Below are 16,376 nucleotides of genomic sequence, written 5' to 3' on the forward strand. Positions count from 1 at the left end.
CCCGTCTGATGGTCCATTAGAGGGTATTAAAGACTGTAACGGTCTTTTTTGGGAAAAAGAAAAATAGTTGAGATGGGCTGGAGCGGTGGTTGTTAAAGTCCAGTCAACTCCTTGCTTTAATACAAAACACAACAAATGCATAAAAGGGGACAGAAAAGAACAGCAGAGATAGAACATGCAGCTTCTGTCTCTGATGCGGACTTCCACTTGTGAGCAGGCTGCTGCTCTTAGCCTCACTCAAAATCGGGCCAATTTGTTCAAGTTGAGGCATTTCTTTTAGCTGCTGTTTCCGATGGCGGGCTCATGGCAGTTTTGCAAAAGGCAGAGCTGTCTTGGCCAGCTAAGCCACACATCTGCTAGATAGAGGCAAAGAGAGACAGGAAAGAGAAGGAATAAAGTGGGGAAGGAAAAGGACATGAGGGAGGGGTGACAGCAGGAACCCAAGCCTCATGCCAGGTGCTGTTCAGGATTTAGCCGAAGCCAGTGGAGTGGGGATGTCATCTGGGTCCCCCTCTCTGGCCTGGTCTGATCAGGATATCTCGGGATCAGGACAATGAAGGCCCAACAGCATCATGGTGGATGCCAGGGACGGGGCTCATTCTTTTCAATCTACACCTGATGTTTTGACATGCCCCTCTGAATCTCTTTAAGGGCCCCAAAAAGGGAGCGATGGGCGGCATCGCCCATCCCCTTCATTATTTTGTTCGCCAGCTAAGCCGAATTCCCAACATCAATTTGTGGTTAATTAATTTCCAATTCCATTGTCCTTGGTTTACCAGTCATGTCTTAACACAGTCCTTGGGTGGTCTCAACAGACCTCTGTGTTTGGACTAATCCAGTCTAACTTTTGCAAGCAATGTTATGTAACCGGCTGAGTTGGACTTTTATTACTTTGGACAAGTTAGGGTACAGGCCTCCACACAAGGTAGGCGTGCCCAACACTGCATCCCCCCACAGCTAGCTTGTTGGAACAGGGAGCACGTCAGTAAGAAGCACACTTGAATTTCAGTGAGAGTGCAATGGGGTCACTATACCTGGAAGTCACAGTGACCGTAGGAAGACACCTTCCTTATAATACAGAGAAGCCTTGAAACTAGACAAATAAATGACATTGCAGGTTACTGTAGCAGTGACCTATCCAAGCTGGCCAGGGTGGGTCCACTTGCAAAACCAAGTGGTTTGCAATTGAAATGCAGTTTTCTGGCCAGCAGAGGGCAGGATTTTCAAAGACAAGGACACAGCTCCAGCTTTGTTTTTCGGAGCTAGCGTGTTCCGAAGTACTTGCAGGAAAAAAGGGGAAGACCGTGTTCAGTGGCACGTCACAAGCATCTTTTCGGCAATTTCTCCAAAGAGCTTAATGCAGGTAAAGCAGGATTGTTCGCATCACTCGCAACAAATATCTCCCTGTAAATCAAGATAATTCTAAATCCGCTGACCTGTATCACCCAGAAGGCAAAACTCTCCAGGCCATTGCTATGAAGCTTTGCATCCCCGGCCCTGTACAGCTGCGTATTAGGCAGCCTCCCAAGTCACCACCCCATAGTCCTGCGGTCCAGGCTTTACACAGAAACAGAACAGGAACTTTACCTCTTCATCATTCAGAATCTGCAAACCACCAGGGCCCGGCCTGTACACAGCAGAGCTACCCCCTGAACCATCCCCAATGGCTTCTTTTTGCCAGCCGGGATAAAGCACTTTTCCTCCCTGGCTAGGCTGCTTATTTAAACCACCTGTATGTAGGAAGGTGAGAGACAAAGGCTATTAATCACCGTGGAAACAGCAGCCCCCTCAGGTTTGCATGTTTCTCTCCTCTCTTAAAGCAGTTTTCAGAGATGCGCTTGGAAGGAGGTTATTTCGTTGAGTTTAACACAGGTGGGAAACACAAACGACTCCATTATCTGACAGAGGGCTGAGGCTGCCCCCATCTGCTTTTGGCAGCACTTATTTTAAACTATATTAGAAGGGTCTCGCCCAAACTCTGGGAGCCTCTAGATTATTACAATAAAATAAAAACAAACACCCACAATTCTAATGGCTGAATAGCCTTTAAAGCTCCCACACTGCCCTCATCATCCCGCTCAACCCCTGCATTGGCAGGCAGGACTCCTGGGGTCTCTTTCCAGCTCTGTGCCGTACTTGTGGCGACACTGAGCAAGTTGCTACAACTCTCAGCGGTCCAGTTTTCCCACCTGTGGAAGAGGCGCTGTAAGGCTGAGTTGTTTGGAGAGCACCTGGAGATCCTTAGCAGAGACTGAAAAAAAGTTCAAAAGGTGACACAGTCATCATGTGGCCCTAGGCCTAGAAACAGAGACCAGGTCCTTGCACGTCCTGCCCTTGTCGTTTGTTAACATCTCCTGTATCCCCTTTCAATCCCACTTTAGACATTCAGATGTAGGAGGACTCCGAGAAACTGGCAACGAGGACATGCCTGCACTGGGTAATCACCCAGTCACCACCACCCATGGAGTCTGCCGCTGTGCTGACACCACTAGTTGTTAGGCCAACCAATATCATCTCATTGTTTCCTTGTACGCTGCATCTGTCTAGATCTACCTGTTGTCTCTTGTCTTATACTTACATGTTAAGCTCTTTGGGAGGTGGGGGGACTGGCTTTGTTTTGTTTGGACAGCCCCTAGCACAATGGGATCCTGGTCCAGGCAGCAGCTTTATGTCAGAGTGAACCTAACTGCTAACAACTGAAAGCAAAGAGGGAAACACCTGAAAGAGAAATAAGAGCATATTTCAGCCCTAGGGAAGCACTACTGCTATGCACTTCTACAGCATGGTTCATCACAAGATTTCACATCACCTCTCAAGGCTGCCAGGTGTTACCCACAGCTCCCATGAAGTGTCAGTGAGGGTTGAGAACACTTGGCCCCTTGCAGGATTAAGCCCTTAAAATGTCAATGAGCTCTCAATAGGGGTAGCCATGTTCGTCTGTATCAGCAAAAACAACGAGGAGTACTTGTGGCACCTTAGAGACTAACATTTATTTGGGCATAAGCTTTCATGGGCTATAACCCACTTCATGAGATGCATGGAGTGACAAAAAGTAGGCAGGTATACAGCACATGAAAAGATGGGAGTTGCCTTACCAAGTGGAGGGTCAGTGCTAAAACGAGGCCAATTCAATTAGGGTGGATGTGGCTCATTCCCAACAGTTGACAAGAAGGTGGGAGTATCAATATTTCTGTGAGGAAGTTACGGGATAAGACAGAGATCTCCTTTGCCCATCACTGAAATGTGGCCACTTCTGCAGTGGAACATGGCAACCGCCTAAAAGTGCTGAGCTCATGTTACACAGCCATTTGGGCATGAAATACAAGGGGCTAAGCGAACTCTGAGAAGCAAAAATTATTACGTTGTCTGAAGAACAGATCACTTCTGAACAGAAAAATGAGGCATGCATAGAAATGGGCTGCGATTCTGATTAGGACAGACAATGCTTGACGCTCCTATAGCGCTTTCCATCCGAGGATCTCCAAATGATTCATGAAGCAAGCCTAACACCCTCCCTCTAGAGTAGTCATTTTAGTTGTGGGCAGTGAGACACAGCCAGGTGAAATGACTTGCAGAAGGACAGAATGAAATAGCGACACAACTGGAAATAGAACCCAGGAGAGCTGACTCCCAGGCCTGTACTTCAAAACATTAGGCCATCCTTTCTTTGCCTTATAGTAAGGGTAAAATGAACACACACACTATACTGACTATGGTGCAGACAGAGACACAGTTTGTGTGTGCAGGGTCTCTCTCTCTCTCCTCTCCCAAAGCAGCAACTCTTGACTGCCAGAGGGAGTGTTTTTTTCCAGCCAGCTCTGATGTGGCATACCATGTGTCACGCCCTGTAAGACCATCTGTCTTTAGCGTTGCTTTTGGTATGCGACTCGGTCAGTGTCTGAGCATCCTACACTCCAATCTGGCAGATGCAGATTATTTCCAGTGGAATTTTGAAATTTATCCAGGACTGAAATAGACCAGGAGCACCACATTATCAGCAATCCATGCCTTAGGAGCAATTATTTATAGGCTTGTGCGGAGTGTCACAGCACCACTTTCATAGATACGCTGCAACATACACACATCCTTCTTCACACGTGTTCTATCGTGGATCCCCTCCTCCTATTGGCTATGTGAATATGGATGTTCAGGGGGTAAGTGGCACCTCATGGAGGGCTCCTTGGAAAGCACCCCTAATTCTGTGCCAATGAATAAGCTTGAGCTGGGGAGGGAGGGGGAAGAAAAATGTTCTGGCTCTGAGATGTGTGTGTGTTTTACCAGGAGAAAACGGAAGGCCAACTGAAGAATGAGACCCAGACAGAGGAAAAACACAGAAAATACGAGGCCACACCAGCAGGAGAAGTGGATTCGATTGTCACTTTAATCCGCAGACTGCTGCATGCACTGTAAACATGATCGTTAGGCTGGATTCTTTATCGGTATTTATTTTGCTTTAATATAAAAGTTACAGGTTTGAAATGTTTGCAGGAAGTTGTCACTATCAGGATTGGCTTAGTGGTAAATAGATAATACAATGTAACATTCTGGGATGGCAGGAGAGACTTGGGGTCAGCATGGCTGGCAGGTGGCTTGGCAGAGTTCAGGTAACACAGGGCTCCCTTCCACAACTCCAGATAGATCTGCTGTCATCACAGCGGTAATGTACAAACTGGCGTCATCTCTTATTTGGCCTCTGTCTGACTATTCAGTCAATGCTTTAACATCCCCCACTCCTCCCAGAGGGGAAATGGTCTAAGGACTCTACCTGCAAGAGGCGTGACTGACCATTACATTTGCAGTTCTGCAGACAGCTGAAGCACCCGGCTTCTGATCACAGGGAAGTATTAGAGTAGAGGAGTGAACTCTTCACACCCACAGAACTGCTAGGCCTGACACTGACAGGGAACCAAGACGTTACTGAAGCTCGTTTGTACATGTGATGAGAACGTTTTGGTGCCCCTCCCCAAAAGCACTGCTCATTCTGCTGCTCCACTGCCTGTCCATAAAGTGAGTCACCCCAGTTCTGCCAAGGCAGCCCCACTACTCATCAAAACAACACGCACAAACCTAAAATTGACAGGAAAGCCAGCACTCTGAGTATCACACAGGGATGTCCTCAAAGAACCATAAGAATGGCCCTACTGGGTCAGACCAACGGCCCATCTAGCTCAGTATCCTGTTTTCCGACAGTGGCCAGTGCCAGATGCTTCAGAGGGAACCAACAGAACAGGGCGATTATCAAGTCCCAGGTTTTTCTTCTCCAGAGTTGTCTTTGCCGGAGGTACTGTGTTGATGGGATTCGGGTCACAGCAGCAGCTGTCAATCAACTGCCCTCTCCCAGGTGGTTATTTGCACAGCCAGCAGTCAAGCAATGATCTCACAGCAGCCATGTAGCAAGCAGCAAACACACCAGTGGCTTGCTTTTCACTAGGAGCTGGCTGTGTGTGGATGGGCAGTCTTATCTCCGTCTGTGCTCCTTTCAGAGGGGTCTTGTCTGCAGTTTAGTTGCAAGGCAGGGACTTGAAACAGTTACACGGAAAGGCCAGAAAAGACGTGAGCATCTGTGGGGCAGCTTTTAGGACAAGGTGCATTTCCACTGAGGTGCGTCTGCCTGCTGAGGTCTCTCCCCCGCCCCCCCAACAGGTGGACAGTGCCAGTCTCAGACTTTAACCCACAAGGGGCACAACACACACACATACACACACACAACCACACTGGAACACGCTGAAATGAAAGGACAATTTTAGCAACACAACCACACAAAATACTGCTATAAATCACCTATGCTACAACACACACCTTAAATAATAAAGTGACATGTTCAGAACCAAACAGCAGAGGATCTTGCACAAGAGGTGGATTGTATTTGCTGTTTCACAGATCGCAAAGACTTTACCATGCAAAGTAGCCAGCTCGATAACACACACAGATTAGCTACATAAACAACAAATCTAGCTTTATAAACTTGTTAAATTTCTCTCTTTTTCAGATTCAGGGTCTTCAGTATTGAGAGGCTTCTCCTCTCGGACTGTTCAGACTACCCTTTCTAGCGGCTGCATGGATCCAGCCAGGAACAGTCTGTTGGCGTCTGGGTCCCCCCTATATTCCCTTTATATGAAATACAGCTGCATTGACGGAATAATCGTTTCATGCATTCTCCCTAGCTAGCCATTCGTGTTCGGAATGGTTTGGCCTGTAACATGGCAAAGACAAGTAGAGGTATGTCAGGAGCAAGCAAGAATGCTGCATATGCACAGAAAATTAATCCTGCGCCTAGGAGACTGTGGGCTTGTCTACCCGAGAAAGTCACACCACTTTAAAAATGGATTTAGTTAAACTGGAGCAATAGTCTGCGTAGAGACTCTTATTTCAGGTTAGCTTACGCCAGGAAAGAATTTACTTAAGCTAAATTGACATGAGCCACTCAAACTGAAATAGAAGTGTCTACCCAAACTGGTTTAAAAACATACCTTCAGTTAAACAGGTGCAGGTTTGTGTGGAGACAAGCCCATTATCTTCTGCTTAGAGTGTTCTTTAAAAAAGATGTATAGCTTTAAATAATACTATAAACCAAACAATATGGGTTGTGACTCCAGCTGGTGTCACACAGATTGTCAGTCAAAGCTGCCATTTAACAAAAGGGACAAGGAAAGACTCTGCAATAAGTGTGAAGAAGGAAGGGTTTTGTAACTCTGATTCACTCAGAACAAGGTACGCTTAGCAAACACTGAATGGCTCTTGATAAGGAAGTTAAGGGTGCTGCTGGGAGAAGCTCCTATATACACTCCCTAAGACTTACATCCCGAGAAGCTGCAAGGGTTTTGCTAGAGTTCGCTATAAAACACAGTGATTCACTGTCAGGCAAACTACGCAAAGTAGTTCCAAAATAGGCCTTGCAAGGCTGATTAAAATCTACAACATATTCCTGAAAACATGACCAGCACTGTAAACAGTTGATGAAGGACAGAAAGGTTTTGTGTGAATTGGCCAGTCCTAGCTGCGCTGGTGGAAAGGACTGCTCATCTGAGGGCACAACCATGGGGAGAAGGGGTAGAGAAACTGAATAAGGCACACGGACCAGATCAGGGTTAACATGGTACATGACGTGCTAACTCCCCGTGATGTGCAGGGCTGCCTGTGTCCCACTGAATCTTGACTTGACTATACTGGGGACAGAGCTTTGCCAGCTCCAAAGCTGCCTTCTGTCTTTTCCAATGCTAAGATCACAAAATGCAGCACCAAAGGTTATGCAGAGGGAGTTCAATAAACAGTTCTGGCAACAACCCCAAGTGAGGTGGGTGAGGGAGAGAGGATGACCAGTCTTAGCACTGAACACATGCCCTTTCCTTTGCACCTTAGCATTTAAAATTCTGGAAATATTCCTCCTGGCTCCAGATGTCACCTCTGTACTCTGCTCCAGACACAGCTGCCCCAAGCCTCCTTTATTCCAGCACTCGGAAAGACATTTTCACTAGTTGTGGATTTATACACATCGTTTTGCACTTGTTTTCCTTTAAAGCCATTGGCATTTTGACATGCATCAGTCCCCGCCCTCCATGGAATCTAAATACTAGTATTTACAAATGGACAGTCTTATATACTACAGTATTTACTGTGCAGTAGCTAGTACCATCACTAAGGGATACAGGCTCACACGACACTTGAGCCACAGTACCTTGGCTAGTCCTTCCCAGAGTTGGGAGAGTGACCATCTTTTTAAATAATGAGATTTGGAGGTGATGGGGGACATGATAATGACTGGATACAGCATTCCTTGCCCATGTTTTCAGTGCCTCTTCCATATCTGTGGTGGTTGCCTTCCTCCCATTAAGGTCAGAGAGATCTGGGGCAATTAGATTTAATAACCCTGTAAACACACACAAACGCTTCCAAAATAGAGCTTCTCTGGCAGAGAGAGCGCCTGCAACCCCGTCTTCCTTGGGGAAAAAGCGATTCATGACCACAGTGAATGGGAGGCCAAGAAGGTAACAGAGGCTTCCACGATTCGTGTCTGCTGCATTGGCGCCCTGAGAGCCACAGACATGCAGCTCATGGATGCTAAGCTATTGCTGCTGCCCCCTGGGGCTTGAAGACAAAAGCAAGAGTATTTCGGAACACATGTAAAACATCAATTGGCAAACCAGTAACACGCCTACAGGGATCTTCCTTCCACTGCACTCTCTTCCTAAGTGTAAAGCTGGTTCATGGCATGGAGACACGGGAGGTGGAGGAAGGAGAGTGGAATGAGCATTTGCTGATCTCTTTCCTTGGCTGTTGCTGTCTTATGACACACACACATTCACAGTTCTTCTGCTGAGAGAATCCAATATTCACAGACCCAGGAAGCAAGCAACTGCCACCAACTGGACAGGAAGAGTGCGTCATCCAGTAACAGGTACAAATATTTACTCCAGTCTCATAGCTGCCCTCGGTGCATCTGCAGAGCGATTCTCCTCGCTCACACCCTCCTCCTCCTAGGTTTTCTCTTCCCTGTCTGTTTTTCGCCTCGTTATGTTTCGAGGTTTGATTTTGAGAGACAGTTCCCACAAGGCCTCCTCAGCCAAATGGTCGCTGAAGTCATTGAAGAATGTGACTATATCGTCATTTCTCTTGACGTCGTAATGTCTATAAAACCAGAGAGAACACTACAATTAACATTGCAGCTAGTTTACCCCGAGAACCACCCCTTAATTAGGGCAATCCCAAACTATCTGGTCTGAAATACATTCTACGTTCCAATTCTTGAAATTTATACAACAGGACCATCTGCTTGAAGATACCAGTATATTGGTGGAGGAGAGGCAAATGTGGTACTGATCTTTTACAAAGGGAAAGAACAATAATCCTGGCAATTACCATCCATCCAATAAAGAATAAATCACAGCAGACAAGAGAAGAGATGGAAGGTTCTCTGCATGGGACGTTTAAAACAAAGGCTGGATAATGTACTAGGCAAACACACTGTAGGGATCATAAGTGAATTCAAAAGAATGAGACACTAAAAGCAACCTAACAGTTCTTCTGTCATCTTGAAGATTCTCAAAGTCTGTCCTATAAACCCCTGACTATAACGCCTACATTCTCCTAGCCAGGCTTCCTCTTTGCTGCAGCAGCACTGCATCCTTTGCATCCCTCATGCCTCGTTCCAAAGTGGTTTAGAACAACACCTCAAAGGCAGCTCCGAGTCCCTGCTCATCGCTGTAGGCCAGGCAGATGGCTGTACTTACATTTGTTGGAAGCACCTCATGCTGTCCAGGATGTTAAACTGTTGCCAGCGTTTGGAAAAGTTCACTTTGCCATCAATGTAATCTGGGTTTCCCAGGTGAACAAAGGTCAAGTCCTGCAGAATCAGGCCTCTGGAAGAGAGAAGGGTGGAGCATGCAGGGAGGAGGGAAGACAAGCACAGAGCTCCAGGTTAGTCACAAGCACTTCAGAGCCAGCTGAAAGGCAAGTAAAAAAATCAACCCAGCTGCTCAGTGCTGCTGCCATGGTTAGCTCCTGCCTTTGAAATCAGAGGAAGTCAGTCCTTTCAAAAGTGCATGGGCTCAAAGCTCCTGGCATCATGGGTGCAGAGGTAGGATCCTACAGATGAAGCATTAATGCTTAAACCAGTGATACTGGGAACCAGTTTCTGCACTAGAGAAAAATTATTTACTTGAATGCATCTGAAAACTGGGAGAAGACTATATGAAGTTGGCACAAGAAGTGTGGGCTGGCATCACCCCTGGAAGAGGGGACAGAGAGTAGCGGTTTGAGACTCCCTCAGGTTTTCTGCAAAGGATGAGAGCTTTCCAATTCGCTGGGTGCCCTGCGGGCTAGAGCCACCCAGGGGAAGGCACTGAATCACGTTTTCCATCCACCCTGGCCGCGCCTCCCTTCCTGTGCTCTGTTCCTTTTGGGGCTGTCTCATTCTCCAATGGTCCTGAACAGATCCGCTACTTTGTGCCACTGCACTCTCTTCTCCAACAAGCTTTCCACCACTGGGGACCTAGGGCAGGCTGGGCTTATGCTGGTAAAGCCTATGGAAACCCATGAGTAATCTGGCATCCAGACTACAGGATCCCTGCAGTGAAAGGTGAGAACTTTAATCCTGCCTTTGAAAAAAGACAAAGGGGATGCATGTTTGCAAAGAGGATTTCTAATTTACCAACACTTCCAGTGTGCAGTGACAGGTCTGGCACATGGGCAGCTCTGAATCAGCTCAGTCTCATGAGATGGGAAATGCACTAACTTCTAACATCTCATGGAGAAACTCCTCTTTTTCTGCACACAACCTTGAAGGGAAGTCTAGTCTAGTGGTCTGTTCTGAGAGTTCCAACTCCTTGATTTCCATTTGCCTTCACTGATTTGCCTTCACGCCTCACTTTCCCCATTTGCTGAAAGCACAGGGAGTTGAGAGATTTTGTTAATTAATGTTTGTAAAGTACTTTGGGATCTTCAGATAACAGTGGCTAAGGAAACCCAAAGCCACGTGACACTGGGAGTGCGCAGCCACAGGGCCAGCGGGAAACCAGTCCTCAGACCAGGCATCCTTGCCGTTTCCAACCAAGTGATGACCTGTTCCAGTCCCGGCACTGCAGCCTCTCAGTCCCAGCAGAAATCCAGAGCCTGAAGGGCCCAGGTACACAGTGACGCATGTTTGAGAAAGCTGTGGGGCTGCAAAGCAGGAATCACCACAGGGAACTGGTACATAATCACTCCGGCTCCCAGCAGTGTGGCTTGAAAGCAGTTATTGGATACCCAGGAATGGGAAGCATTTTCCTCAAGTTTTAGAGCATGGAAGGCTTGCAATAAGGGCTGTATCCTGCACTCTTCATGTTGGGTTGTCCCACACTCATAGCTGAGCGTAGGCTGCCAGGGATCTGCGTGAAGAGACACCCCAAGCGAGAGGTGACAAACCAGTGACCCCCAAGAGGACAGCTACTCACAGGTAAGGTATGCAGGGAGGCTCCACTTCTGCCAGAGCCGCTCGGTAGGCCCGGAAGGACGAGGAGCTGTCGATGAGTGTGCAGTACTCTGCCAGGCCCTAGTGGGACATAACACACACACATGGAATTCATGGTGCAAACAAGCCATCTCTGTAATAGGGTGCATGGACTTAAAGAAATCACATCCCCAAAGACCATAACAGACCAGAGCTAGGGCTTAATCTGCTGCTTTCCTCACCTCCGATGTCTGTTTCTGCCACTCCAGCCTTCGGATGGGTGCTGAATCCAGTGCAGAAAGAATGGCCAGATAGGAGTTAAAATTATTCAGCTTTCGTAAGTGCTGTAAAGAGGGAGAAGACCAGTGACTCCAGAGATGCTGAAGACACTCTGGAAACCAACAGTGCTGCCCCTAGTGAAATGTCCCACATTCCAACACAAAAGCTCACTGAACAGCGTGCGTGAGAATCGTAAGCAATGAGCTGTTACCTTCATAATCTTTATAAATTTAAGGAGCAGCCTCTCTCTGTCTTGCGGTTTCTCTTGTAGCATAATTATCGAACGGACCCTGTGAGGATGGACAAAAAAAAACCAGGAAGAGCGACTTAACCCTCGAGCTGGATTCTGATCTGGCAATATCTATCGCTTCACTTGAGTGGTTACTATCTATCAGGGACTGATCAATGAGGCTGAAAAGTTCCACACGTTCCTGTCCCGTTTCTTCTCTATAGAGCATAAGCAAATACTTTAATTCACAAAAACGCCAAACTAGAAGGAAGCTCTCATGCAGAGAGAGAGGTTATTTCCCATAGTGAATGTTATTAGACTGGCATCTCTCCTGTTGCTGTTGAAATGGACAGGTGTGGAAGAATTCCATCATTCCTGGATGCAAAGTGGATCTGCTTAACATCCTAATGGATTTAATTGCACTTAAAGGGGGCACCATTCTCTTTTGGTTTGTTACACAGGACATGTGAACAGCTAAGGAATCAATTTACTCAAGAGGCTGGTTTTCAGCTGCAGTTTTCACCCTTTATCAGATTGTTTATTTGAAATGGCCCCCTCATTTCTGCACTGACTTTGGTTTGAGGCAGGGAAGATGCACATGTGCACAGATGTATCAAGGTGTTTGTCTGAAGGGTCTTGGTGTTATTTGCGATAAAGCCTGGAGATGCAGCTGTCTCCAGAAGTCAGCAAGGTTTCATTTTTCTGTCACTCAGGATTCTTTGCAGAAGGTCAGGGGTCTAGTCCCAGGAGGAAGTGAAACTGCCCAGCAATAGCCCACAGGACAAAACCATCAAAACAAGCAGCCCCAGCCTGGTAGCACAGCTCAAGGAGAGTTTTCCTTGGCTCTAGGGACATTAGAGGTTAAGTTCTGTACAGCGGTTGTTGCTCTCATCTCCTTACCAGTAGGACATGTTATTAAAGTGCTCAGTGAACTGTGTCAGGTTGGGACTCTTCTCTTCATTTTGCTCTTTTGCCCAAAGCAAAACTTCTGGGATCTGGCAGGAAAGAGAAGAACAAATCATCAGTTAAAATAAAACATCTGTCTTTGGACTCCCCATGATTTACAGCCCTCCCCTGACACAAACCTGGCTTTATTCTACAGCGACAACAGGTGTATGCCTAAGAGCTGTTAGAGAACAGCATCAGAGCATTTGTTAAAACCTCTCCCCCCCGCCGCCCAAGCCCCTGATCTTGTGTCTGTACCTCTATCTTGTAGAAGAGCTCGGCATCTAAGAGAGTCAGCTGCTCAGCTATTTCATGACTATGGAAATCATGCAAGGTCCCTGGCCTGTGAGAGACAAGGAGGGAAAGGAAAAGGATAATGAAACCATGACTGACTTTCCTTCCTTTATAACAGACTCTGGGAAGAGGAACGAGTGATGATCTCATTTTATCTCGTGAAAGTCAATGGAAGAGAGGGCCAGAGGTCCAATTCTTCACCTCTTTACATCAGCTGTGCTGCACCATAACTCCACTGAGGCCCCTGAAGTCACCATCAAATGGGTGTAACAGAGAGGAGAATCAGCACCAGAATTTTTTAAAATAAAACTTTGCCGGCAGAGGAAAAGAAAACACTCTACACCCAAATCACTTGTGGCATTAGCACCATTTCGACAGCAGGCTCCCATGTCAACCGCTTGACCTTTTTCCTCTTGATTTTTCTTTATCTTGTGTATGTGATGATCTTGATAAAAATATCAATTGGGGGAGCTCTGTACACCGACTCTCTAATTCTATAGTGAAGTCTAAACAACATGCAATTTCTCCTCTCCTGATCTAGAAGTGACGAGCGCTGCTTTCCAGCTTTTTGTGCTGGGAGATCATTTATACAAGACGATAGGGGATCAAAGTCAAAATGACAGATCCCTGCCCTGAGAAGCTTACCAGAGTGCCGTTCAGGCTCAGGATGGGGCTTGGAGTGTCCTATGCCTGAGACAGCCAAATTTTATGTTCTGCCTCATAGCCTTTGCTACAAGGCTTTTTAAAATCTGTTTCTCACGCTTCATTCCATGAGTTTGCCAGTGACTTCCCCTTGTCTCTTCCCTTGCAGAACAAAGGGATGGATGTCATTAGCTGAAGTCTCAGTGTATGTCAGCGCTATGCAGAAACGTTCACAGGGCTCCGGGAGATGACGAACTCTGCAGGGGTAACTGCTTTGCCCATGGGACACAGCCACTGCGTATATGCCTCACGTGCATACAGGGGATACTCATGGAGCTGTATGAAACATGTGCCTTAGAAAGCAAGACTGGACAGAGAAGAGCCCACGTGTGTTGGGTAGGGACAGATAAACAAAGAAGGGTCAGGAAAAGCAATCCCCTGCAAAACCAGAGGACAAAGCAAACTCTCTGACACTGCCCTGCTCAGCTTGCAGTAACAGGCAGATGCACGTCCCACAAACAGGACCAAAGTTTGATTAGGTGCAGGCTGCCTCACCTGGCTGCCACCCCCCGGGCCGCTAGAGGTTTGATTGAGTTGGCGTATCGCAGCATTTTTTTCTGATCCACTTTGTCCAGAATATTTTTGCGTAGCACTCTAGCGAGGCTGAGCTCTCCATTGCAGACTAGCCGGAACACCAGGTCCATCAACAGCTTTAGAATCTCTTCCGTCAATTCCACTAAGCTGAGACATGGATGGAAAACTCAGAGCACATGTCAGAGATGAGACATTAAAGATGACATTCCCCATTTACCTAGCACCTGTATTAAGGACTTCCCCTCTTTTATCACTAGAGATTAGGACAAAAATCAGAAATCAAAATTAGGGTGAGCTTCCCCCATGGAACTGAGCAGTGAAAAAACGTATTTTGCTGCTCTGACTTCCAGGCACCTGAGTAAGGTTATCGTCACCCCCATGTCCAGAAAAGGACATGAACCCTCAATTAGAATGGCCTGGCCTCTCAACACAGCACCATCAGATTCCCCAATCTGGCAGTTCTGGGCAGCTATCTCAGCAGCTCTTGGCACAGTGGGCTAGCCTTCTCATCTACACACTCACTCTGTCGCAGCTGCTGCTATGACAACCAGCCTCTCTGCGGAGACTGAAGCACTTACAGCTGGCTACTGGGGACTGCTCAATAGCATCTTATGCTGCACTCCTCCCTTGAGTATACACTGCGGGTCACCTCAGTAATCTTTCCCGCCTCCCCCATCTCCCTAAGGGACCAAAGTCCTGAGTCACTCTCAAACCAGGGACTCTTGCATGGAAGCACAAGGCAGCCGAGATAACTGCAGTGACTTGTCATTAGGGATGTCCCTAGAAATCAATGTATTTAGTGTTCTGCCTCAGACTCAGATCTAGGAGAGTTAGCTCAGCACACAATCCAATTACTTTTCCCACAAGCATAACTGAATCCAGGCCATTCCAGTTCACCCTCTGGCCAACTTTCCCTTTCTTTCAAAGATTCCCCTTCTGATTGTTTATTTTTGAAGTCATAAGGAAGACCCAGAGAAGGCACCCTGAAAACGTGCATTTCCCAGCCAAGACCCCAAGTGCCCAGCCCTGCAGCAGTCTCACTGATCTGGGGAAGGAAGTTTCAAGTCCCCCCACAGATGTGGTTTACACAGTGGTACAGCTCCATTTTTATTACCTCCCGCCCAGGCCCCCAGACAAAGCAGGAGGGAAGCTCACCACAGCTCATCCACCACTCTCACCAACACGAAGAATGTGTTCTTGCTGACTCGCTTCTTAAATGTGTCCGGGAAGTGACAGAACTTCTCATACGTTGGCCTCAAGTTAAAGAACGAACTCAATCCAGACAGATGTTAGCTTGTCTGAGGAGTGCCCCAACAGGGTTTCCAACAGCACCACTGCTTTTTGCCATACCTGAGACCAGCACTCAATTTCTAGGAGGGACACGAAATACCGAGCAGTGTAGGCTGCACGTAGCAGGAAGGGCTTCTCACCACTCGGTGGGTGCATTAACAGAGGGCGGAGGTGGTGTACCCTGAAACCATGATCTCTAAGGTGACAACTGAGTCAACTGCCAGTCCAACAAGTTACTGTCACCCCCCTAGGTCTCACTCTGGTATTTGGTCTCCCTTGTAACAGTACAGAGCTCAAGGCCCCACGCAGTCTCTCATTCTGTCAGCAGGCAGATGTCAGGGTGCTTCTGGTTACTTGCAGACAACACTGGTTGTTGAGGAGAGTTGATTGACCTAAAGAGTCCTGCCCAGTTCAAAGCCGGCAGGATGATGGCTGCAGTGGTTACTGGGGGGGAATGTCCGGAGGGACAACATGGATTGAGAAGACTTCTTCAACCAGACAATTGGGATGGGAAGGGAGAGGTGAGAGGAGCAGACAATAACCAATTAAAATGAATTTAAACAAGAGCAGAAAAAAAAGTCTGGAGGGTAGAACTCCAGATTGTGGCTCTGAATTTCCAGCACCTCCTAAAAGTGAGTATTTCACTGCTGACCTCAACACGAGAGGTTCTGTGTCCAGTGTCCATTAGCCACAGCAGGAACAGCGGGACCATCATCTCTGCTGAAGATGGCAATGATGAGCTGCGACTCTGGACAGCATGACACCAGGCCCTGCCTGACATGCAGCCGCAGGATTAAAACCCATGAGGCATTTACATTGTGCGTCTTTAAAGTGCAGCACCTCAGTGCCAGTAGCAACAGAGGGAGTTATGGGACAGGAACCAAGGGAAGGGAATTCTAGATGTAATATTCAAGGAACAACCTCATTACAGATGCTTCTGTCACCAGGTAAAGGGCCATAGCCACGATACTGGTACCAACAGCACAGCTCAGAATCATAGTGTGAAGAAGACATTCTCTGATGTGCTGCATTCTTGGTGGCAGAAAGGAGGTCTAAATATTGACAGAGTTTAACTCTCACTAGTAACTGCACAATCATCAATCTGCACACCACTTCTCTGGGTACAGCTGAGCAGCAGCTGCGATGGGTGATTCCCAGCTCAGATCAACATAAACATGC

General features: G+C 47.3%; 1 protein-coding gene across 1 annotated transcript in view; it reads right to left on the bottom strand.

Moving 5' to 3' along the window:
- Positions 1-4,363: 4,363 nt before the first annotated feature.
- Positions 4,364-16,376, bottom strand: part of RAPGEF1 (Rap guanine nucleotide exchange factor 1) — a 122,025-nt gene continuing 110,012 nt past the window's right edge. The window contains exons 18-26 of the mRNA XM_048822692.2: positions 15,063-15,155; positions 13,869-14,054; positions 12,636-12,720; positions 12,333-12,427; positions 11,415-11,493; positions 11,167-11,268; positions 10,929-11,026; positions 9,228-9,356; positions 4,364-8,625 (exon numbers count right to left, since the gene is read on the bottom strand). Of these exons, the coding sequence (XP_048678649.1) occupies positions 8,475-8,625; positions 9,228-9,356; positions 10,929-11,026; positions 11,167-11,268; positions 11,415-11,493; positions 12,333-12,427; positions 12,636-12,720; positions 13,869-14,054; positions 15,063-15,155 (1,018 nt within the window). The 3' untranslated portion in view covers positions 4,364-8,474. The remainder of the gene's footprint in view (positions 8,626-9,227; positions 9,357-10,928; positions 11,027-11,166; positions 11,269-11,414; positions 11,494-12,332; positions 12,428-12,635; positions 12,721-13,868; positions 14,055-15,062; positions 15,156-16,376) is intronic.

Source organism: Caretta caretta, chromosome 16, assembly GCF_965140235.1.
Source record: "Caretta caretta isolate rCarCar2 chromosome 16, rCarCar1.hap1, whole genome shotgun sequence".
NCBI lineage: Eukaryota > Metazoa > Chordata > Testudines > Cheloniidae > Caretta > Caretta caretta.